This window comes from Kogia breviceps, chromosome 2 (genome assembly GCF_026419965.1).
Source record: "Kogia breviceps isolate mKogBre1 chromosome 2, mKogBre1 haplotype 1, whole genome shotgun sequence".
Classification (NCBI taxonomy): Eukaryota; Metazoa; Chordata; class Mammalia; order Artiodactyla; family Physeteridae; genus Kogia; species Kogia breviceps.
Genome location: NC_081311.1, coordinates 191,177,394 through 191,200,671, shown reverse-complemented (window position 1 = coordinate 191,200,671; position 23,278 = coordinate 191,177,394). Strand labels below are relative to the sequence as shown.

Here is a 23,278-nt window from a genome sequence, read left to right as displayed (position 1 = left end):
GAGTTAATTGCAATGTTCATAACGGCGTCTAGTGTTAACTTCTTAACCAAAACAGACAAACAAAAACTAGTTCATAATGTACCACATGAAATAAATTCTACATTCTTGAAAAAGGTTACCAGCCGGTACGTTAGTTTTCTAATGTCTCACCAGTTTTGACTAGTCTACAATAAGCTGTTCAACTTCTCTCAGTAAATTAGCTCATTTCCTGGTATTATGCCATCAGGAGCACTATATCCAAAAGTCCTCCGTAAAATCAAAATTATCAATACCGAGAACAAATAGAATTAACTGGTTGGCACTACGTAGACAGATAGACAGACAGATAGATAGATAGATAAAAATCAATCTGTGCTTTGAGCAGACGCCACAAATAACTTTTTCCATGTAAATTATATAGTAAAATAGCAGTCCTTCAGCATGCCAAGTAACATTATTTCCAGCTAGACTTTTGTTTGTAAAACTTGTTTCTGTTCAGAACACATGATTTCTGCTACACTCAATAGACTATTTAATAAACCTGTCATCTGTAAAAATCAATTGCCCAGACAACTTATTTCTCCTAATGCATAACTAATTCCACAGAAGCATCAGTTATTTTACTCACATCCAAAACAAATGCTTTTAAAATTTCAGTCCGTTTTAACAGATCACCAATTGTTTCATCATGCATTTTTTATACCTGTGTAGTTCTTTATGATGGATGTTTCATAATATTATTTTATGATTTTGTTTTGTTTCTTTTAAACACAGATATACTCTGCATATCAAACATGGATCTAGCACTAACTTTCACAAAGAAATGGGCTCTCTACCATTTTTCTTAAAACTCACAATCTTGGCATTTTTATTTCCCCACTTTTAATAAAGACATGGGTACAGAGATAAATTTTTCTACTCTTAAAAAAATTACCATGCAAAAACAAATGACATGGTGTTTACCATGCTACCTCACTGTTCAGGATACAATAGGAAGTGATGGAAGATTTGCCACACTTAAAAGGATCTGGGGGAGACAGTCCTATGGAAATGAAAGCTTTTGTCCCAGAGATTCTCTAGAGGTTGGAAACCCAGAGTTTTTATGAGAAATCACTCAATTGTTTCATGTTACCTTGATTTCACTTAAAATACTACCAATGCACACAAAGCACATTTCCAGGCTATATTGTCTAATTCTGGAGTGAAAGTGCCAGTTTGCAACGTGTGAAAGGAATTGGGTGACATTCATTATACCAGGGCTAATAAGGCCGGAGTCTACATTTTGTCACTATGAGATCCATTAGTTTTTCAAGGAAAATATTTTTCTTTTCTTTTCTTTTTCTTTTTTGTAGAAGCCACAGTTAATACTCTTTTCCCAAAAATTCATGCCTTGGATATTCAGAGTGTAAATACCTTGACCCAAGTATCACAGCTACCGCCAAGCAAAAATCCTTGTTTGAATCACATATTGTAAACTTCTGTTTACCAGGTCAAGGGTAAAACTGAGACTCCAACTGGAAATAATAATATTAATAATAATATTATTATTAATAATAATTATTATCTTTATAATTTATAATAATAATAATTAGCTTTATTGAAGTAAAGCTAATTGACGTAAGCTCTTATCCATGGTCTTGCTATCCCTAGGTGCACATCACTGGAAGTAGTAGAGTCTGTCATGCATGCTGCTATTATCGCCTATTATTATGTTGTTATGCAGAAAGCTTAACACTAAGAAAAAAATATCCACAGATATCATATCTGAAACACACCCATGAAAATGGAGAACTTCAAGATGCCCCAAAGGTTGTCCAAGGTTGGTGCCAAATCCAGAGTGGTTTATGGAGCCTCTGTCACAAGCTTCAACCCGTGCTCCACTCTTAGAGATGAGGCCACTGTTTTCCCCTCTCATGGGCTGCTCTTGGTAATGTCTCTTCTTCCCCTGGTCCTTTCTCAATCATCCATCAAACTCAGAGCACTTCCTGAGAACTGTCACCCTCTCCCTGTGGAACACCTTTCCCAAGTGCCGCCATCCATCTCGGTTCCTACCTCAAACTCTTTGTGGATTTAACCAAATCACACCTGAGGTTGACATGAGATGCCTCTTGAAGAGAAAAATTCTCAACAACCATCATGGCTTCATTCACAAATATATTAAAGACCTGGAAGTAAATATCACAGTCCAATCGCTAAGCCATGGTTTAAAAAAAAAAAAAAAAAAAAAGACCACCTTAGACCTACTAGAATGAAGTGCTGAAAATGTATCCAATTCTTAATTAAATTAGAACCGCTGACAGTCTATACAACTCATCATCTTTTAAAAACAGCATATAAAATATATATGATATATATGATAGAGTATGTAACACAACATATGTTACATAGTATATTATATAATATAGCATATAGTAAATACTATGCTAAAAAGCATAGCAGGGCACAGACCTCTAAGACAGACTGCTTGGGAATGAATCTTGACTATCACTCAGCAGCTCTGTGACTCTGTACAAGTTATTTAACTGTTCTGGGTCTCAGATTCCTCACATGGGAGTCATAATAGCCTCTTTGTAGGATTTTTATGAGGACCAGATGTCTGTGTGAGAAGATGCATAATGAAAGTGTCTGCTACCGCATCAGCTCTGAAGGTCTCAGCTGGACACCTGTATAAATTGCTTAAAAAACTTTTTTTCTAATTAATTTATGTCTAAGTATCAATGTTTGAAGCTCTATAGAAATTTAATTAACCTCCTTCCTAAGGACTATTTTTATCATCAAAAAGGAAAACAGAAACCTTGGATGGGAGCAGTTTATCACAGTGTCTCATACTATGTTGAATTCAAGTGGTGAGAGTGGGCATCCTTGTCTCATTCCTGATCCTAAAGGAAGTGCTTTCAGCTTTTTTCATCATAGAGTATAATGTTGGCTGGCTGTTTGCCATATATGGTCTGTATTATGTTGAGGTATGTTCCCTCTATATCCACTTTGTTGAGAGTTTTTATCATAAGTAGATATTAAATAATGTCAAAAGCTTTTTCCACATCTTTTAAGATGATCATATGATTTTTATTCTTCAGTGTGTTAATGTGGTATAGACCATTGACATCAGTTGGCTTGTGGCCAGCATGCATTTAACTTCTTTCACCTGGTGGGGTTTCAGCATCTGCAAATCAACTCAAGAATATACTCAGAAAATTACCTATAGACCTTGAGGAGGAACTAAAGGTCCTTGACTTTGTTTTATGACTAAACTATTATTATTCTGTCTTGCTTGATAGTTTTCCTTCGTTTCTGCATTTTCTCACTTTTCCGATTAAATTTGCTCTTTGGAACTTTGGGAAGTCCTAAAAGGCTAAAGGTTTTCTACACACAGGATGCAGGGGACAAGGGGGTGGGTGGTTCTTGCTCAGTTTCTATAAGATAAAATTTACCATCCAGTCCATGTAGTAGCACCTGAATGAATGTTCTTTGCTGTATGTTAAGTTTCATCTCATCTAACAACAAGAATTGGAGGATAAAGTAGCAAATAATGAACCCATGTCTCAGATTCTGTTTTTCACAAGAAAAAAATTTTCTTTTCTCTCTCAGCCTTTGCACTCACTGGCTGGAATATTTAGCCCGCACATGCAGTTTCTTTTGCAACACCATGACGGTAGTTCAGTCTTGCCACTTGTATAAATCAGTTTAGAAAACGCTTGGAGAAGATCATTTTTTCAGTCACATTAAAAAATTGCAGAAGTGAATAAGCAAGGAATAAAATATGTTATAGTCACTCTGGAAAACAGTTTGGCCTCTTCTTAGAAGTTAAACATGCACTTACCAGACCACCAAGTAATCCCATTCATAGGTATTTGCCCAAGTGGAATCAAAACTTATGTTCATACAAAAACCTGTAGTCAGTGACTAAACAGGTGAATAGATACACTGTGATACATCCAAATAATGGAATACTACACAGCATTAAAGAGGATCAAACAATAATTACACACAATGTGGATAAACCTCAAATGCAGCTTGCTGAGTGAAAGAACCTAGTCTTAAATGGTTATATACTATACAATCCCACTTACATAGCATTTTTGAAAAGGCAAAACTATAGGTACAGACAATAGGTCAGTGATTGCAGTGATTAAGGATGGGGAGAGGGTCAGCTTATGAAAGAAAAGGGAATTCTTTGGGGTGTCTCTAGTGTTCTATATCTTGTAGTGGTTACAAGACTCTATGTATGTATAAAAATGCATAGACATGTACACCCAAAAAAAGTGAAACTTACTGTGTGTAAATTTTACTATACAAAAATTTAAGAATTAAAAAAAGAAAGTAAATAAGAATACCCTTCTAATAGGGAGTTGATGAGCTATTAAAAGAAACCCCTTTATTTATTCACATGAATATTCTAATGCTATATAGCAGTTCTTAAGAACAAATGCTAAGGGGAGAACAGCACTTCAGAAAATCTGCAAGTAAAGGTATTGAAGAAGGTAGCACATTAGTTCAAGTCTGAATGGATGTTCTGATGAGGGGGTAGAGAGCACAGCAGAGGTAACAGCTTCCCACCCCAGTAGTGCTAAAGGTGTGAGCATAGGTGCAGAGGAAAAATAAACAAACCCTGGGCATATTCAGCAAACACCATTGGTCTCATTTGGCTGGAGCTTAGAGAGCAGGGTTGACAAGCAGAGTGCAGTGAAATGGTAGTACCTACGTTGTCTGGGGGTGGTGAGGATTAAATGATCTAATGCTATAATGCACGTATAATGGTATAATATAAGTGAAGACTAAAGGATGCAAAATTTAACAATGCATGTATAATGATGTATGTATAAGCACTTAGGGCATGGAATGACTTATACCACTTACTAAGATTTCTCTAGATATTAAGGAAAATGGAAGCTTCTTAGTCTGGGAGGAGCAGGACACAGAGTGGGCTAAAATTGAGGGAGCTAGAGTTGGGGATGTTAATTACAGTCTTTTGCTCCTGGTTATAGAGAATGAAGTTCTGAATCAAGCAATGGCAGCAGGAACAAAACAGACATGTAGACCTATATCTGCAACTCTGCAAATATACAAGGAATGAGATTAAATGAAACAAATTTTTAATCTGAGATTAAAATTAGGGAGAGGCATAGAGTTTAGGGAGAAGAAACTGCCCACATAGTGGTCTTTCCAAAACAGAAACATGATGTTATAGACTAAATGTGTCCTTCTAAAATTCATATGTTGGAATCCTACCACCACAGTGTGATGGCATCAGGAGCCAGGGCCTCTGGGAGGTGATTAGGGTTTGATAAGGTCATAAGAATGAAGTCCTCCTGAATGGGATTAGTGCCCTTATGAGAGTCTTTTTTTTTTTTAATTTTTATTGGAGTATAGTTGCTTTACAATGTTGTGTTAGTTTCTACTGTACAGCAAAGTGAATCAGCTATATGTATACATATACCCCCTCTTTTGTGGATTTCCTTCCCATTTAGGTCACCACAGAGCATTGAATAGAGTTTCCTGTGCTATACAGTAGGTTCTCATTAGTTATCTATTTTATACATAGCATCAGTAGTGTTTATACGTCAGTCCTAATCTCCCAATTCATCCCGCCTTCCCCTTTCCCCCCTTGGTATCCATAAGTTTATTCTCTATATCTGTTTTTCTATTTCTGCTTTGTACATATGATTTTCTATACCAATTTTTTCAGATTCCACATATATGTGTTAATATACAGTATTTGTATTTCTCTTTCTGACTTACTTCACTGTATGAGAGTCTCTAGGTCCATCCATGTCTCTATAAATGACCCAGTCTCATTCCTTTTTATGGCTGAATAGTATTCCATTGTATATATGTACCACATCTTCTTTATCCATTCCACTGTTGATGGACATTTAGGTTGTTTCCTTGTCCAGGCTATTGTAAATAGAACTGCAATGAACACTGGGGTGCATGTGTCCTTTTGAATTATGGTTTTCTCTGGGGATATGCCCAGTAGTGGGATTGCTGGATCACATGGTAGTTCTATTTTTAGTTTTTTAAGGAACCTCCATACTGTTCTCCACAGTGGCTGTATCAATTTACATTCCCACCAACAGTGCAAGAGGCTTCCCTTTTCTCCACACCCTCTCCAGCATTTATTGTTTGTAGATCTTGTGATGATGGCCATTCTGACCAGTGTGAGGTGATAGCTCATTGTAGTTTTGATTTGCATTTCTCTGATAATTAGTGCTGGTGAGATGCATTTGTTGGCTTCCTCTGCTCTGCTCTCTGCCTTGTGAGGTTACAATGAGAAGTTAGCTGTCTCCCACCCGGAAGAGGGTTCTTACTGACCATGATGATGCCCTGATCTCACATTTCCAGCTGCTGGGATTGCAATAAATTTCTATTGTTTATAAGCCATCCAGTCTATAGTTTTTGTTACAGCTGACCAAACTGACTAAGACATAATTATGTCTCTCCTTGTCTGGGGGTCTTTCTCTTCACCAGGGCTCCATTGCATTCAAGACAAAGACAAGGTCTTTAAAATTCCCTCCAAAGTCCAGCATTCTCTGAAACCTTCTCATTCTTCTGGCTTCAGAGTCTACCATTCATCTGCTCACTCCCTACCGTCCCACAACTCTCCTCACAACTTCTTTTTTTTTTTTTTTTTTTTTTTTTTTTGCGGTATGCGGGCCTCTCACTGTCGTGGCCTCTCCCGTTGCGGAGCACAGGCTCCGGACACGCAGGCCTAGCGGCCATGGCTCACGGGCTGAGCTGCTCCGCGGCACGTGGGATCTTCCCGGACCAGGGCACGAACCCGTGTCTCCTGCATCGGCAGGCGGACTCTCAACCACTGCGCCACCAGGGAAGCTCTCCTCACAACTTCTTAAATGCACTATGCTCCCTCTAGGTATAAAACCTTGGTGTATGTTACTTGTTCCCTGCCCAGAACCCTCTCCTAACTTACTTTCTCCCCATCCTCCATCTATGCCCTCACCTCACCTCTAACACTTTCAGATCTTTATTCAAACTTCACCTCCTCAGGAAGCCTTCTCCTTCCTCCTCTATCTGTTTAATATTGTCTGACACACACCTTCTGAAGCCATGGACTCTTCTTTGTAGTTTTGATTTCAGTTATTACTTTCATAGGCACTCAAATATTTTCTCAAGAATGAAACATCTCATAAGTTTGAACTTCAAATAAGCATGTAGAAATGGAGAACACTGGGAAAGGAATAAGTTTGAACGGGACAGCCTTGATTGAATTTTGTTTTGCATTAGAGAATTTTTTGCTTATTAGCTCAATAAAAATGTTGTACATTCATTGATACATGTCAAGGTATTTTGAGTGAATAACACAAGTTATATGAATAAGAAGGCTTCTTTAATATTCATTACCTCTGGCACAATTTTTAGCACATTTTTTTCAATAAAATGCTCTTTAAAGATAATTTAGAATACTTGTAAAGAACATCAGAACATTTTCTGCATGTATGGTATATAAGATAATTTTAAAGAAAGAGGTAGAACATCAAGTCAAGTCAATTTCTACTTTCAGTCATGCCTGCCTTCCTAACTGTGCAGTGGTATTGCAGACTATATGCTTATGTTGTCAAATGCAGATGTTTGATGCAACTTCCTTAGTCCACTGAACAAGTCAGATGTGCCTTTGAGCATTGATTATTTATAATTTTATTTCTTTCCTAACCATGGGGACCATCTAAGATACTCTCAGGAATACTGCTAGAACAGCCCACCTTAAAATATTCCTGAACATACACACATGCAGCCATTCAAAGTAAAAGAGGCTTATCTAGTGCAAACCACAGGGAGTGTGAAGCTAATTCTGTCTACTCATACTTCAAAGCTGCCTGATGATTGACTTAAAAGTATACTTGCCAATACTTCATAAGCAAGTTTTTATGTACTGTGTTTACTCCCTGTGGAAATATGATTTCTTCTGGCCCGTCCTTATATATCAATATAATACCTCCTGAAGATTAGAGATATTATTTTTCACTTATTTACTTTATTCTCTTGTTCATATTTAAAGTGAAAAAGAAACATTTTAAGAAGCTTTTAAGTCAGAAAGAATGAGAATTGCTATTTCAGTGCCTAAGGAAAGCAGGTCCCACCAGATTATGCCAAGATTCATTATAACATAGTTCCCAGTCAAATTAGACTTGGTTGTTTTTCATTTATTTAACAGCTGTTTACTGGACATTTGCTGTGCCATGCACTTTGATAGATGCAGGATACACACTGACAGACAGCAGTCCCACTCTTTGTGAATCTATCTTCTGGTTGGGAAAAAAGACAGGAAAGAATTAAAGCTTGTGCACATTGTGATAACCTCTATGAAGGAGAATTACACGGTGCCATAAGAGACAAGGACAGGATGATCAGGAAATACTTTGAGGAGGTAGTTCTTAAGAGTTCCGAAAGATAAAAAGAAATAAATGTAGTCCCATTTCCTACCTTCATCCTACCCTTCAAGATTGAATGTGGAGATCAAGTATGCAAAACAAATAAGACTCTGTCCAGCGGGCAGCATCAGAACTATTTCATCAAACTCGCATTGGCTGTTTCTCACACCTGTGATCTCTGGGCTGTTGAAGACACATAGCAATATACCCAAAAGAACTGGAGAAGCAATTTAAGATCACGGAATCTCCAAGAATTGTGCTTAAGCCTTTAAATTGTACTGTTGGTGTTTGCAGGAAACAGAGGTTTGCCATAGAGTAGAGCTTGCAAGGGAGCAATAGATTTCAGGTGGCAGCCTCAGTTCCCATCACTGGGAGCCCCGACATCATCACTGTCATCAGTATGCATATAGCACCCGCTGAGGAAAGGTGCCCCAGTTCCCGCCTCTGAGCTGGAACTCTCACTTGAGATTCCGCTGTCACCACTGTTAATCTTCTCTACACTCACGGTAGATACAAGGAAAGAGAGAGCCTCCAAGCTGCCATCAGAAAGAACAGTAAGCTATTGAAGTCTCCCCTACCAGCCACCCTGTTCCTTGAGGCTTCCCCTCCAGGTGTAAGAGAACAGTGACAAAGAATGAACCTTCCCCAATGTGAAACAGAAAATCCCAGGAGCCAATAGATAGCACTATTATTTGACATTTCATAGTCCAACTATCATTTTTGCCTTGTTTACCATTGAGTTTTAGTATGGTCATTTCTTGTTACTCCAGTTACTCTACCATTTATCCTCTCCTTCTCATCTTCTCCATATCACCCTCCCCATTGACTTGATCACTCTAGCAAAAAATTTGGGTTTCCATTTCCTTTCTATTAAATCCTCTTCTACCCTTCCCATTATTCCACAATCCTGGCAAGTCATTTTTTTGTACAATAACTTTGTATCCCACCTGGAACAGGGTAGTTGAAACTCCAATATGTTAATTACCAGATCTAATTCTCACTATACTCAAAGAACTTTGGACAAAATATTTAACATTTCTGAACCTCCAGTTGCTTATCTATAAATGGCTTTTAACTCCAAGTACACATCAAAATCAACTGGGACCTTTTTCAAAATGCTTATGCCTAAAACCCAGTGAAGAGGTTAGCCTGGAACTAAACATGCATATTTTATGAAGCTCCCTAGATAATTCTCATATCTCCTTCCCTCCTTTCCCTTTCCCAGTTGAGCACAACTAAATGAGATAATCTCTAAATTTACCAACCATAACAGTTTATAATTAAGTGATTTATTGCTAAACTTCTCAATATATCATTCTATACCTGCTACTACTTTCTCCTAACCACTTCTCAATCCATTGCAAGGCCCACCTCTTACAACTTTCCTGAATTTTCCTCTGTATCATCTACCTCTCCTCCAAAGAAAACATCTTGTTCTTTAACCTCTTATGTATTTTATCTGAAAGTCATTATTATTAAACAAATAACTCAGGGTAAAAACAAAAAAGTCAATAGGAATTTTTTTTGCCACTTCTCCCTCACTCACACCCATGTAATCATCACCTTCTCCAGGCTGTCTCTGAAACGCCTCTTTACTCCCTTCCATTCTGTTACCTTGGCCACTTTTACTGCCTGTATCCAGTGATTTCCTTTGTATTCCTTTCTCCCCACTGCTGCCAAAGCAATCACCCCAATGCAATAAATGAAGAAATTTTTATTAATTTTAATAGCTGGCACCAAAATTAAGTTCTGGAGAAATTTTGTCTTTGATGGAAAGAGGTGTCTGGAATGCTTACATGAAACACAGATGATTAAATACATGGATTTATCTCCCTCCTAAAACCACACTTAAATGAAAGTAGAATAAAAGACGTATAAAACCAAAAGGACAGAGAATGGAACGATAGGTGAGATATGCCAAGTTTTCAGAAAATAAAAAACCAAATTGACTGTAGGAGAACTAAGAATGCTGAACACCAAGACTTCAGAGGAGAACACCAAGTCAATTCTCATTTTAAAATCAGGGAAATAATTTAGCAATTAGAAATTAGGTAATAAACATGGTAGAGAAAAGTAGGCAGAGGGGCCGAAAATAAGAATGTTCATTGACAGTCTGTGTAAAGAAGAGTTAGAACTCTGAATTCCCTCTCTGGTCCTATACAAGAGCCCACCATCCCTTCCATCTCAGCAAGAGGATTTTGTTCATCGTACTCCCAGTACCTAACATAGTAGGTACTCAGCCAATAGGTTTTCAATAAATTGATGGAACTGAATGTTTATTCCATAGTGATAATAAGCCAGGCTCCAGAGAAATACAAGGGAAAATCACAGTATTGAAAACTGAGTTTAAGTAAAAGTCCACACACTAGGTGATATGACACTCCTTCCAACCACTTGTGCCACCAAGGTGCAAGAATACAGGAAACCAGAACTGTAACACACACACCCCAGCAATAAATTAAAGAATTCCTCTTCGGAGAAATAGATGGATTGCAGGACAAAAACCTAAACATTCTGGTAGTAAGCAGGTCTTCCAAAGATATGATTGGCCCCATCCAATCAACCTAAGAGAAATCCACTAATTAACAAGCAGCCCTCAGGGGTTTCCAATCAGTGTTTTAGTTCATCGCTCTTAAGTATAAAATGTACAACAGAGGACAGAGATTTTTAAAAGCTTCTAACACGAAAGAGCAATAAGATAGACAAGTAGGACTCAAAAGAAGTAAACAAAGGTGTAAGAACAAAGGTAATCCCTCCATAAATAAATAAGTAAACTCCTAGAATGTGTATCATCAAATAAGAAAAGCAGTGCAAACAAGAACAAGACTTTGTCTTTTAAGCAATGATAAAAAGAGAGGGAGATTGGAGATTTAAATTGTGAGAGTTGAAATTTAAAAATTCAGTATAGAAGTGTTGGAAGATAAATTCAAGGGAATCTTCCAGAAAGGAGAACAGAAATGCAAAAAAAAAAAAAAAAAAAAAGGAAATAAAAAGTCTGAAGATCAATTCAAGAAATCCAGTATTCATCGAATGGAAGTGGTAGAGTGAAAACACAGAAAGTAGAGGAGACAGAATAATCGAAACATAAGACGATATCTCAGATCTGAAAGACTTGAGTATTTTGCTTAAGGGAGGTCAGAGAATAGGCTAATGCCAGTGGGGAAAAAGATCCACATCCAGTCTTAACATCATGAAATTTTAGAATACCAGGAACAAAGAGAATTATCATGTCTTCTAATAAGATAAATAAGCCACACTAGGAGGACATCATAACACTGTTCAACAGCAATGTCGGAAGCAATTGATAGAAGACATCAGAACAATGTCTTCAGATTTTTGAGTGAAATGATTTTTCAACTTAGAATTCCAATTTTTATTTATTTACTCCTAGTAAAATAAAAATTTGTTTGACAAGACCAGTTTGAAGCCCAAGAATATTTTTATGCTCTATTCTGCTTTCCTTTCAAGTGGGAAAATGTTAGCTGGCAACAGACATGTTATAATGATGAGGTTTGTACATTACAAAGGAACAAAAGTCAAGGCTCAAACTGTCCTTGCCCAGATGGTGCTAGCTCCTCTTGCACAGGGAAGGGCTTCTTTTTGAGGCTTTCCAAAGGGTAAAAGTAAGCAATTCATAGTATGCTTCAATTGAAAGTTGACATCTGAGATCTCAGACAGGAAACTATAATGATATATATATTTTTAATTCTCCATGATTGAAGTCAGAAACCTTGAAATATGAAGCCTAAAAACAAAACAAAAAACACTTTCCTGCTCTGTTGCTGTCAATGATTTCTGGAGTGGTTAGAGGATATAAAGTGTTTGAAGAGCTTCTGAGTCACTTATTTGAAACACTTGATCCCATAATCAAAGCTTAAGTGCAGAGATTTGCCAAATCTTGTTAATAGCCAGAGCTAATTTGAGCACCTCATCACAAAGGCCATTTTTCCAGAAGCCATTGCCTTAAATGAAAAAAGTTCAAGGAAGCAAATTGGAAACTGAGCCAGGAATCAGGATATATGTCAGTTTTACCAACAGAGACAAAAACAAACAAAAAACAGTGTTCATCAGGCAGAAAATCTGCTTGAAACATGGATATTTTCATAATTAATCAGAATCATTGTCAAAGGAAACAAATGTGAAAGACTAGTTTTTATCTTTTTCAGAACAATAGGTATTCTCTCTCAAATTGTTTGTTTCTAATTGCTTTATCTGACTATCTAATTATTCATTGTGTGAAAATGACAGACTTCAGAATTCCAGTTTTCAAAGGCTTGACTTTAATGGTCATTTATTTGAAAAGCAAGTTACATCTAAGCACTTGCCAGTCTGTTAGAACATTTTACATTAATGAGTCTCTGAAGGACTCCAGGAATCCAAGCTATTGGGAGCGGTAATTCAGATACGTGCCTGGACCTAATGACTTCATATGTAGATACAGAGCAGGCCAAATAAAGTGGTTCTTAGAGACCCAATGAAATAGAACTGAAAACCACTTTCTGATGCCTTTCATCAATATAGATGGTCAATCCAGACAGCTCTTTTCAAAAGAAGAAAAAGTACCGTTGTCCCATTAGCAGCTTGATTTGAGGACTAAATTATCTAAAGTATCACTTCACTTCCCTGTGTAGCATCAATCAGGATGTAAGTTTAGCAGTTGCTATTGAGTTTTTGTTTTTCATACATTTTACTTATGCCATTGGAAGTTCAGCATCTCAATTATTGAAGAGGTACAAGTGTTTGCTCAAGTATCCCTGAAGCATCTTGGAGAGGTAAAGTTTGGAGTTATTTATTAGTTTGGTTTAATTATTTGCATTTTAAAATTAAGTTCACTATCATTTATTCCCAGTGATTTTAAGTGTGTAAATTGCCTTTCATCTACCCTAAAATAATTGAGCTACTAAGACTACAAACATCAATTTCTACACTTTTTACATTTTCTTTGTGCAAATATGTATGACTTTTTTTTTTTTTTTTTTTTTGCGGTATGCGGGCCTCTCACTGTTGTGGCCTCTCCCGTTGCGGAGCACAGGCTCCGGACGCACAGGCTCAGCGGCCATGGCTCACGGGCTGTATGACTTTAAGAAGAGGAAAAAGGTAACTTTATTACCTTAAAGGTGACAAATGAGAAATAATTTTATGGAAGTTTAGTTGAAGAGTTAAAACATAAAATTCTACAAAATTTAAAACCAGGCAATATTTCAATATGCAATTCATGTTCAGCTTATCAAATCTATAGCATTTCATTTTAATGCCACAGTCAGAGTTGAACTGTCTCATCATGCTTGGAGGAAGATTTTTGTCAATTAACTGATTAGCGTTTCAATACTGATGAAAAACACATTCTCAACTGACTTTTTTTTTTTTTTTTTTTTTTTTTTTGCGATACGCGAGCCTCTCACTGTTGTGGCCTCTCCCGTTGCGGAGCACAGGCTCCAGACACGCAGGCCCAGCGGCCATGGCTCACGGGCCCAGCCGCTCCGCGGCATGTGGGATCTTCCCGGACCGGGGCACGAACCCGCGCCCTCTGCATCGGCAGGTGGACTCTCAACCACTGCGCCACCAGGGAAGCCCCCATGGGAAGCCCCCATGGGAAGCCCCCATGGGAAGCCCCCATGTATCCTTTTATACGCTGTACTGAGAAATTGAAATCTTGCATTGGCTTCAAATGGTTGATCGGTATGTGTAAAAGTTTGTGTTTACTCATTCTCATTACAGATCGTTATTTCTAAGAACAGAGGCTGTTTTCTCTCCAGATCTATAAGTTCTCTCAAACAGCACTATTCTTATTAAGGAACTAAATAAGCGATGATGATTAAGCAGTGGTTAATGTTTGTAACATGTCTACATTTCTGCTGTAAATTATAATTTTTTTTACTTTCATATTCACGAAATGGTTCCCTATTTCATGTCTGTTGCAATTATCTACTGGTTTTATGACACATGATAACAACATTACCCATAACAGTTGCAGGTATTTAGATGAATTAAGTCATAAACACCTCTGGGAACGAGAATGCAGGCATTTCTTAATTAAATGTTTTATAGCCCTGAAAAATAAGGTAACACACTGTACTTGTATATATTTGGTTCCAAACATAAGAAATAAAGGTTTAGAAAAAAATAATTTGTTTTTCATCAATAAATGTTTACATAATTGAACTAAAACAAATATTTATACCAAGTAAATAAGATTTGGTTAGCAGAGGAAGTAGCTACATGCAAGGAACCAAATTTTAATTGCTTTACACTCATAAATAGCTGTTTTTTATAAATATTCTACCTCAGATTATTTAGGTTATTTAGATTAGACCTTATGAAATTTTTTTGTATGAAAACAATTAAAGAGCAACAATTTCAAATAGTTCACCCTTACAGACTATAACACAGAAAGCAATAAAGTGTCATCCAGTTTGCTCCGATATTGTTTATTTTGTATTTCATCTAATCTTCACAGAAATTCTGCAAAGCAGATATATTCTATTATCCCCATTTTTTCCATGGTTTATTAAGACTACAAATTGTTAAAGGGTGAAGCCAGGATTTGAAGCTAAGCTTGTCTGTAGACAGAGCACATCCTCCTGTCATTTCTGCACTACTGTGCCGCAAAGCTGAGAGAATGGTCCAGCCAGATATGGGGAGCATATGGTCCCATTTACTGTGTCTGGAATTTCCTCCATTGTTATTTGGTGAAACCTATAAAATTTTAATATTCTGAACAATGACTGTGTCCTCTACATGAAAACAGGATTATTTTGAAAGCTTTGAACATTAGGTGGCTTTCTGCTGCATAGCTTACTTATTTCTTCAGTTCTTTGTTGTTCGTTCTTTTATTATGGCTGTTCATAGACTTTGACCATCTGGGTTATTCCTGGCTTCCATGATTCAGGGACTGCCCCGCTCCCTCAATCATTCTTTTGCCAGAGGATGCTTATCCAGATTAAGTAGAGTTAACCTTTTGGACTTAAGGCATCCAAGAGAGTGGTAAGAACTTATTTTTTAAAAAAACAGCAGTTTGAGCATAACGAATTTCAAAGAGTGAGATGTGTAGAACCATCATATTTAACTTGATAACAGGTAAGAATTTCATGTTCTAGTCATGTTTTAGGATCAGCAAACAGATCTCATCTACCACCTCCTGAGGTGCTGTTCATCTATCAGAAGACATAAATCCTCTGACTACTCCCCTCCCTTACACATGCTCCATGTACTCCAGAAAAAAAGATTTTCCCTATTAAACATGCTAGTGATTGCTGTGTGACTCTCTGAAACTTGGCTTAATTACAGTAGGCAAAGTGAAGACTTGAGAAATCATCTCGATCAGAAAGACAACAGAAGTGTGCTGATGAGTAGAAGATACCCCACCATCAACCAAGATGTCTATAAGAATTCATCTACTTGATAGTTGACAAGCATTTGACTCTTCTTTGCCTGCATTATCCCAGGGCCTGACTCCGGAGAGTTCAGGAGTGTGTTGTAGCTCTTTGTGTATTAATAATCTAAATAACATCTGTGAGAGAAGAAGTAAGCAACATGGAGCCGAGTCTAATGTATTCCTTTTCCTTTCAATTTGACATACGAAAAAGATAAAACTTCCAGATAAACCCTGTTCTAAGGGAAATTTGACTCATCTCTGCCCCCACCATCTTTGGGCATCATTTTTCCTTAAGATCACCCCTTTTTATTAGGAAGACATGACGGGAGAAAGCTCTCATCGCCAAGATGAGAGATGAAAAAATTACAGTCAAAAATCATCTTATCTTATGATTCCCAAATCCTCAGTTACCAGGGGAGATTGTGAAAAATTAATATTTCCTTGGAAACAACCCAAATATCCATAAATTGATAAATTAATAAATAAAATGCAATATATATGTGTGTATATATGTATATATATACACACACAATGGAATATTATTCAACAATAAAAAACAAACTATTTTTACATACTATGACATGAATGGACTTTTAAAACATTATGTTGATTAGTCACCAAAAACTATATATTTTGTTTCTAAAACACATGATTCTTGTTACACTAAATGTTCAAACTAGGCAAATATATAGAAATAGAAAGTAGATGAGTGGTTGTCTAGGGCTAGAGAGAGGGTATTTGGGGAGAAATAGAGATTGACTGCTAATCATACATTTTCTTTTGTGGATGATAAAAATATTCTAACATTTATTGTGGTGATGATTGCACAACTCTGTGAATATATTAAAAACGATAGAAGTGGGACTTCCCCGGTGGTGCAGTGGTTAAGAATACGCCTGCCAATGCAGGGGACAAGGGTTCAATCCCTGGTCTGGGAGGATCCCACATGCCGCAGATCAACTAAGCCTGTGTGCCACAACTACTGAGCCTGCGCTCTAGAGTCCACGAGCCACAACTATTGAAGCCCGTGGGTCTAGAGCATATGCTCCACAACAAGACAAGCCATTGCAATGAGAAGCCTGTTCACTGCAACGAAGAGTAGCCCGCTCTCGCCACAACTAGAGAAAGCCCGCATGCAGCAACGAAGACCCAACACAACCAAAAATAAATTAATTAATTTTAAAAAAACATAGAAGCATACACTTTAAATGGGTAAGTCATATGGTATATGAATTATATCTCAATAAAGAGTATCTTTAAAATGGAAATTTAAAATAAATACTATGTGTTCTTTATCTGATAAATGTATATCAGATATTGCATATAAGTTTATCTTCTTGCTCCAAAAGAAATGTCTTTTAAAACAACAAAAATTGTGGGAAAATAAACAATTAATCTTGAGTAGCATCCTTATTTTTAATTTATTTTTTAGGTTAGCAATAAAATTGGCTTGATGTATGGCTAGTTAAAATATCTATCACTGTTCAGAAATCTCTATGCTTTTTCCTGTGTCTCTTACCACAAACTTCTTGAATAGCTACACCCAAACAGCATTGCAAAGTTATTTTTTAAAAATATTGACAATGAAAAAAGCAGAAAGGTTTGACTGTCTCAAGTGTAAATAAAACTTCGTATTTCATTTTGTTGCTTCAATCATTTCAAAGCAATAATAACTGGATACCAATGCAGTATCATTCCAAATAGTCAAGTGTGTTCCAAAATGACTGACAGCTCTGTGACATAACAACATTGATGTATAAATTGCCATCTTAGTTATCATCAGCCTAAAGTACTAATAAGGAAAAAGCCATATTCTTTAAAAGATGCTTTTGGTCCTGGATCTAGCTGAAGACTTGGTTGGGGGAAGAAAGGAAGCAATTTTTACTTCGAAAGATTTGTGGCTCAGCATTTTAATACCACCAACTTAAGAGATCTTATCATTGCCACGTGGCCAGATGGTTGCATTGCTAGCAGCTGCAGAAATAAGGAATTGGGTTTCTTCTAAGATAATGCATATGTATATATTTGGTCAGAGTAAACATTCAAATGTCTAGATGCCAAAGGCAATTTGACATCATGTTTTTTAACATTTTCTGGGCAGGATCTCCATAAGAATGATTTCCTTAATAGATTTTAGCTGAATTCAGGAGAGATGAAAAATACCTGGGAAAGAAAATCAAAGATCCCACATGCTGGGCTAAAACTCCATTGTCATGTATCCTTTTGCACAGGATTTGCCTTTAGTGAGTGCATTATGCAATGGCATTTCTCAACTGTTGCATTTGACTCTCTGAACAATCCAAAATGTTGACTGAAATGAATACATGATAAAATAAAACTGTCCACAGACAATATAAGTTCGAGCCTGACAATCATCACCAGTTCTTTTTCTGTGGGTCAATTCAGAGTCAAACATGAATTTTTTACATTATGTATTAGTATTGCTTTTGTTTAACTTAATTTGTATTGAAATAAAACTATTAAATACAGTTAACTTACAAAAGTTGTTATGAATTACAATCCACTTTAAATTATTGTTTCTTATTTTAATAGGGTTTAAGGTTAACCTCTTTCTCCTAGTAGTTTTTTTTTTTAACATCTTTATTGGAGTATAACTGTTTTACAATAGTGTGTTAGTTTCTGCTTTACAACAAAGTGAATCAGTTATACATATACATATGTTACCATATCTCTTCCCTCTTGCGTTTCCCTCCCTCTCACCCTCCCTATCCCACCCCTCTAGGTGGTCACAAAGCACAGAGGTGAACTCCCTGTGCTATGCGGCAGCTTCCCACTAGCTATCTAATTTATATTTGGTAGTGTGTATATGTCCCTGCCACTCTCTCACTTAGTCCCAGCTTACCCTTCCCCCTCCCCTTGTTCTCAAGTCCATTTTCTAGTAGGTCTGCGTCTTTATTCCAGTCTTTCCCCTAGTGTTTCATGACCATTTTTTTTTAGATTCCATATATATATGTGTTAGCATACGGTATTTGTTTTTCTCTTTCTGACTTAGTTCACTCTGTATGACAGACTCTAGTTCCATCCACCTCACTACAAATAACTCAATTTTGTTCCTTTTTATGGCTGAGTAATATTCCATTGTATATATGTGCCACATCTTCATTATCCATTCATCTGTCGATGGACACTTAGGTTGCTTCCATGTCCTGGCTATTGTAAATAGAGCTGCAATGAACATTGGGGTACATGACTCTTTTTGAATTATGGTTTTCTCAGGGTATATGCCCAGTAGTGGGATTGCTGGGTCATATGGTAGTTCTATTTTCAGTTTTTTAAGGAACCTGCATACTGTTCTCCATAGTGGCTGTATCAATTTACATTCCCACCAACAGTGTATGAGGGTTCCCTTTTCTCCACACCCTCTCCAGCATTTATTGTTTGTCGATTTTTTGATGATGGCCGTTCTGACTGGTGTGAGGTGATATCACATTGTAGTTTTGATTTGCATTTCTCTAATGATTAGTGATGTTGAGCATCCTTTCATGTGTTTGTTGGCAATCTGTATATCTTCTTTGGAGAAATGTCTACTTAGGTCTTCTGCCCATTGTTGGATTGGTTTGTTTGTTTTTGTGATATTGAGCTGCATGAGCTGCTTGTAAATTTTGGAGATTAATCCTTTGTCAGTTGCTTCGTTGGCAAATATTTTCTCCCATTCTAAGGGTTGTCTTTTCATCTTGTTTATGGTTTCCTTTGCTGTGCAAAAGCTTTTAAGTTTCATTAGGTCCCATTTGTTTATTTTTGTTTTTATTTCCATTACTTTAGGAGATGGGTTCAAAAGGATCTTACTGTGATTTATGTCATAGAGTGTTCTGCCTATGTTTTCCTCTAAGAGTTTGTTAGTGTCTGGCCTTACATTTATGTCTTTAATCCTTTTTGATTTTATTTTTGTGTATGGTGTTAGGGAGTGTTTTAATTTCATTCTTTTACATGTAACTGTCCACTTTTCCCAGCACCACTTATTGAAGAGACTGTCTTTTCTCCATTGTATATTCTTGCCTCCTTTATCAAAGATAAGGTGACCATATGTGTGTGGGTTTATCTCTGAGCTTTCTATTGTCAGTCTTTTTAAATTTGAGATTTTTTTGTGATTTCTTTTCTCCTTCTAAATAAATAAATATTTACTTTCACATCTCATTTAGAATTTAGAATTTCATCATTCCTTTTCTAAAGGAAGGTCTCCTAAAATTGGATGTACATCAGGCCCTAAAAACCTCCCCTACCACCGAGATTCAGAAATATATACAGACTAAATATAAGCAAGTGGTTGATTTATGTCTTGCTTTGTTTTGATCTTGGCCTAGCTAGCAAGTATGGGCGGTTTCCTCCAAATATAGGTTGAGTTTCACATTGTAGCAGAAAATTAATGAAAAAGTTGTTCATCTTCATAAACTAAAGACAATATCATAGGGCAGATAAAATATTATGATAGATGCTTTTCTTTGGTCTCTCTGCTTTGCCCTCTTCCACTGGGAAATAAGATAATAGAGCTTTGTGATGCCCAGGGCCCAGGTAATGCACCTTTCTTTAAGGTGAATGGAAAATTGTCTAATCAGTTCAATAACTGTCATCCCAGCTGCATGTAAAGTCCCTGAGTACTAATGGATATTGAACCAATTTTCCAAGGGCAAAGTAACTATCATTATATGAATATTCTCAAACTCCTCTAGATCATGAACCCCTTCCAAGCATCACCTACTATTTATGCTTCCATCTGCATTGTCTGCAGAAGGACTCAGGCCCGAATCCTCCCTGTTTACCCATCTTATTAACCCAAAAGAAGAGAACCTCTGAATGAGAGTGAGGGTGGCATTTCATGCCCTTCCTTGCTCCAAATGCCCATTGAGTTATTCTTAAGAAGCAAATACTATAGGATGCACTGCAAGGATATTTTGAGCCCAGGAAACTTGAAGAAATCTCCTAATACTTGGGATGAAGAGAGTAGAGATCTTTACACTTCAGCATTATATAACTATTTTAGTTTTTAAGGCCTTTCCCCAAATCTTTCAGTTATGGTTCTGTTTCCCTCAAAAAGAAAAAGAATGGACTCAAAGAAACCACGACCTCAAACGACTAACTGAAATCAGAAGCACCCACATGCTTGCAGGCATCTACTTAAGTCCAAACGTCTGACTAAATACCCAGATAATTAATGTTCTCATCCAGTTTTGTATGATCAAATCAACATGTTAGGAATAAAAACGTTTGAATGATTTTTAGTAAAATATTGTAAAACTTCATTTGCATGACCTCATCTAACATGAACCTTCCAAGACCTTATTTCTAACACTTTTCTTTCTCCAGGACTTTGCTGCAACCAGACTCCCTGCTTCTTTACAGTGCATTGCACTTTTCTACCTCCAAATATAACTCATACTATCTGACCTTCCAGGGACGTCAGCCTCTTTCCTTATCCACCAAAATCCTATTCATCTCTCAATAACGTATCTCATCTCTTTGCAAATTTTCTTAAAATTTTCTTCTCACCATTCCCATCTGAATGCCCATGTTGGTTTGTTTAATCTATGTGCTGTGTTTAAATTGTACAATTCTTTTACTGTTGTTCTGAATTATTATTTAATCTTGCAGCTGTTGTTTTCATACTCTTGTGTATTCAAACACTTATTTAAGATAGCTACAGAAGAGGCAAAGTCTACAACAAGATGAAATACATTAAAATTAACTAAAACAATGAGACAGAGAAATCCATTGATTGTACATGATATGAAAAGTGGGTGGAGAAAGGGAGCAGGAAATAAGACGAAAGAGGGAAATAGCAAGAAGTGTTTGTTGCAATTATAAACAGAGCTTGAGAGTATTACAAGTCTTTTTCCTATTTCATGAGATTTGACAACACTTTAGAAAACTGAAGATTTTCTTGGGACTGTCACACTGGTTCTCTACAAAGGGGCTTTGTTTTGTTTGTCGGCCATGAAAGACGGAAGGCATTTGATGGGATCAGTTGGAGCTATGAGTAGGAATTGGGCACAGACGCCCGAAGGTAAGATGGCTGTTTCTAGGCCAGATCAACTGTACAAAATAGGTACGACGCTCTAACCATTTGCCCCAGACTAATTCCTGCTTTCTTCAAAAATGACTTTCAGGTTTTTCACTTAATTGACAATATTTGCCCTCTTTCCCAGGTCTGCTTTGTGAACCTGGATGTGAACAAGGATGCATGCACTACAGAGCACCTGCAGCAGGTAGCACTGGGAACTGGGCTCTCTGGGAACTCGCTTCAAGGACTGGCTGTACTGACGAGAGAACTAACATGAGTCCACTTAAATGGCGCTCACTTTGTAGGAGACTCTTTACTTAGGTGGTTCCATCACAGCCCATCTCCCTGGCCCCTTTCCTACACAGTTTGCCCTCCTTAGATTTGTGAAACTTGCTTTCCCCAGTAGACAGTTGCTCTCTCCTGCCTGCCAGGGCCTAGGAGTGGCTTTTCTACTCTCCCCTTCTCCACTCTCAAACACTCTGTCTGTGATGACTTTTCCAAGGTTTTTGCACAACCCGCTTGATACCAGCTAGCTCTTCCCTCTGGTTTGCTCCTTCCTGCTGCTTCCATCAAATGTTTTATATCTAATCTCAGTTTCCTAGCCCTACACTCATCCGGGACTCAAACTTTTTGCACTCTGCAGCAGCTAAATATTCCAAGCTCATCCAAGGTTGTAAGATCTTGATGTAAATCCTTGACAACACGCAACAACTTGAAGGCCCACTCAGTCCTTCGGAACTAGAGCCTGTGGGTACAGTGGGCAAGGATTCATTCCCAAAGCTGAAGATGGTTTGATTTCACTATTTGGTGTAACAGTCTTTAATGCATAATAGCACACCATTTGCCACTTGATTATCACAGTATATGGTAGACCTGCAGCTACTCAGTTACTCCCGCAATGTTCTTTTCTTGACAATGCTGCACCTGAAGCTTCTGCAGCTCAACTGCCCATACAGATTGTTTATTATTGACTTCCACTGAGCTCCAAAATATCACTCATCTGTGTAGTACTGGAGAGATCTTCAAAAGAAATTGTACCTATGATTTCATTTGATGGAATCACGGTGCAGAGTACATCAAAGAAAGAGCAGGAAGGACCAAAGCAATTGGCATCTTAAGAACTGTGTTTCCATCAAACTTTATGACATAGAAAAGACGCATTATAACTTAACAGCATTTTTTTCCTACTCATTTCTCTGATTAATGTGATCTTCATGGAAACAAAACTGTTTCAGCAGTGATCTTTGGGAGAGCTATTACAGTATTTAAATATGTAAATAGATGACAGATATTAATTTTTAAATATCTGAGAAACAGATATTTGGTAATATTATGAAAATCACATTTTTGGAATCTATAAAGTGCATATGTAGATGTGTATTTCTAATTAATCTGTGCTGTGTATGAATCTCTTAGTATTCCCTGCTTGTGTTCTCAGGTTTTGATATTCTTTTGTTTGATATGTAAAAGAAAATTAAGTATATATGTCTACCACAATAAAAGCCTAAAGCAAAAAGAAAA

The 23,278-nt window shown here is 37.1% G+C and overlaps 1 protein-coding gene across 7 annotated transcripts in view; it reads left to right on the top strand.

Annotated features, from left to right (window-relative positions):
- SPHKAP (SPHK1 interactor, AKAP domain containing) overlaps window positions 1-23,278 on the top strand; it is a 200,971-nt gene that overhangs the window by 148,532 nt on the left and 29,161 nt on the right. For 5 of the 7 annotated variants that reach the window (XM_067027072.1, XM_067027075.1, XM_067027070.1 and 2 more), the window contains one exon: window positions 21,903-21,962. The exons of the other annotated variants lie outside the window; for them this stretch is intronic. In XM_067027072.1, the coding sequence (XP_066883173.1) occupies window positions 21,903-21,962 (60 nt within the window). The remainder of the gene's footprint in view (window positions 1-21,902; window positions 21,963-23,278) is intronic. 7 annotated transcript variants of the gene reach the window in all.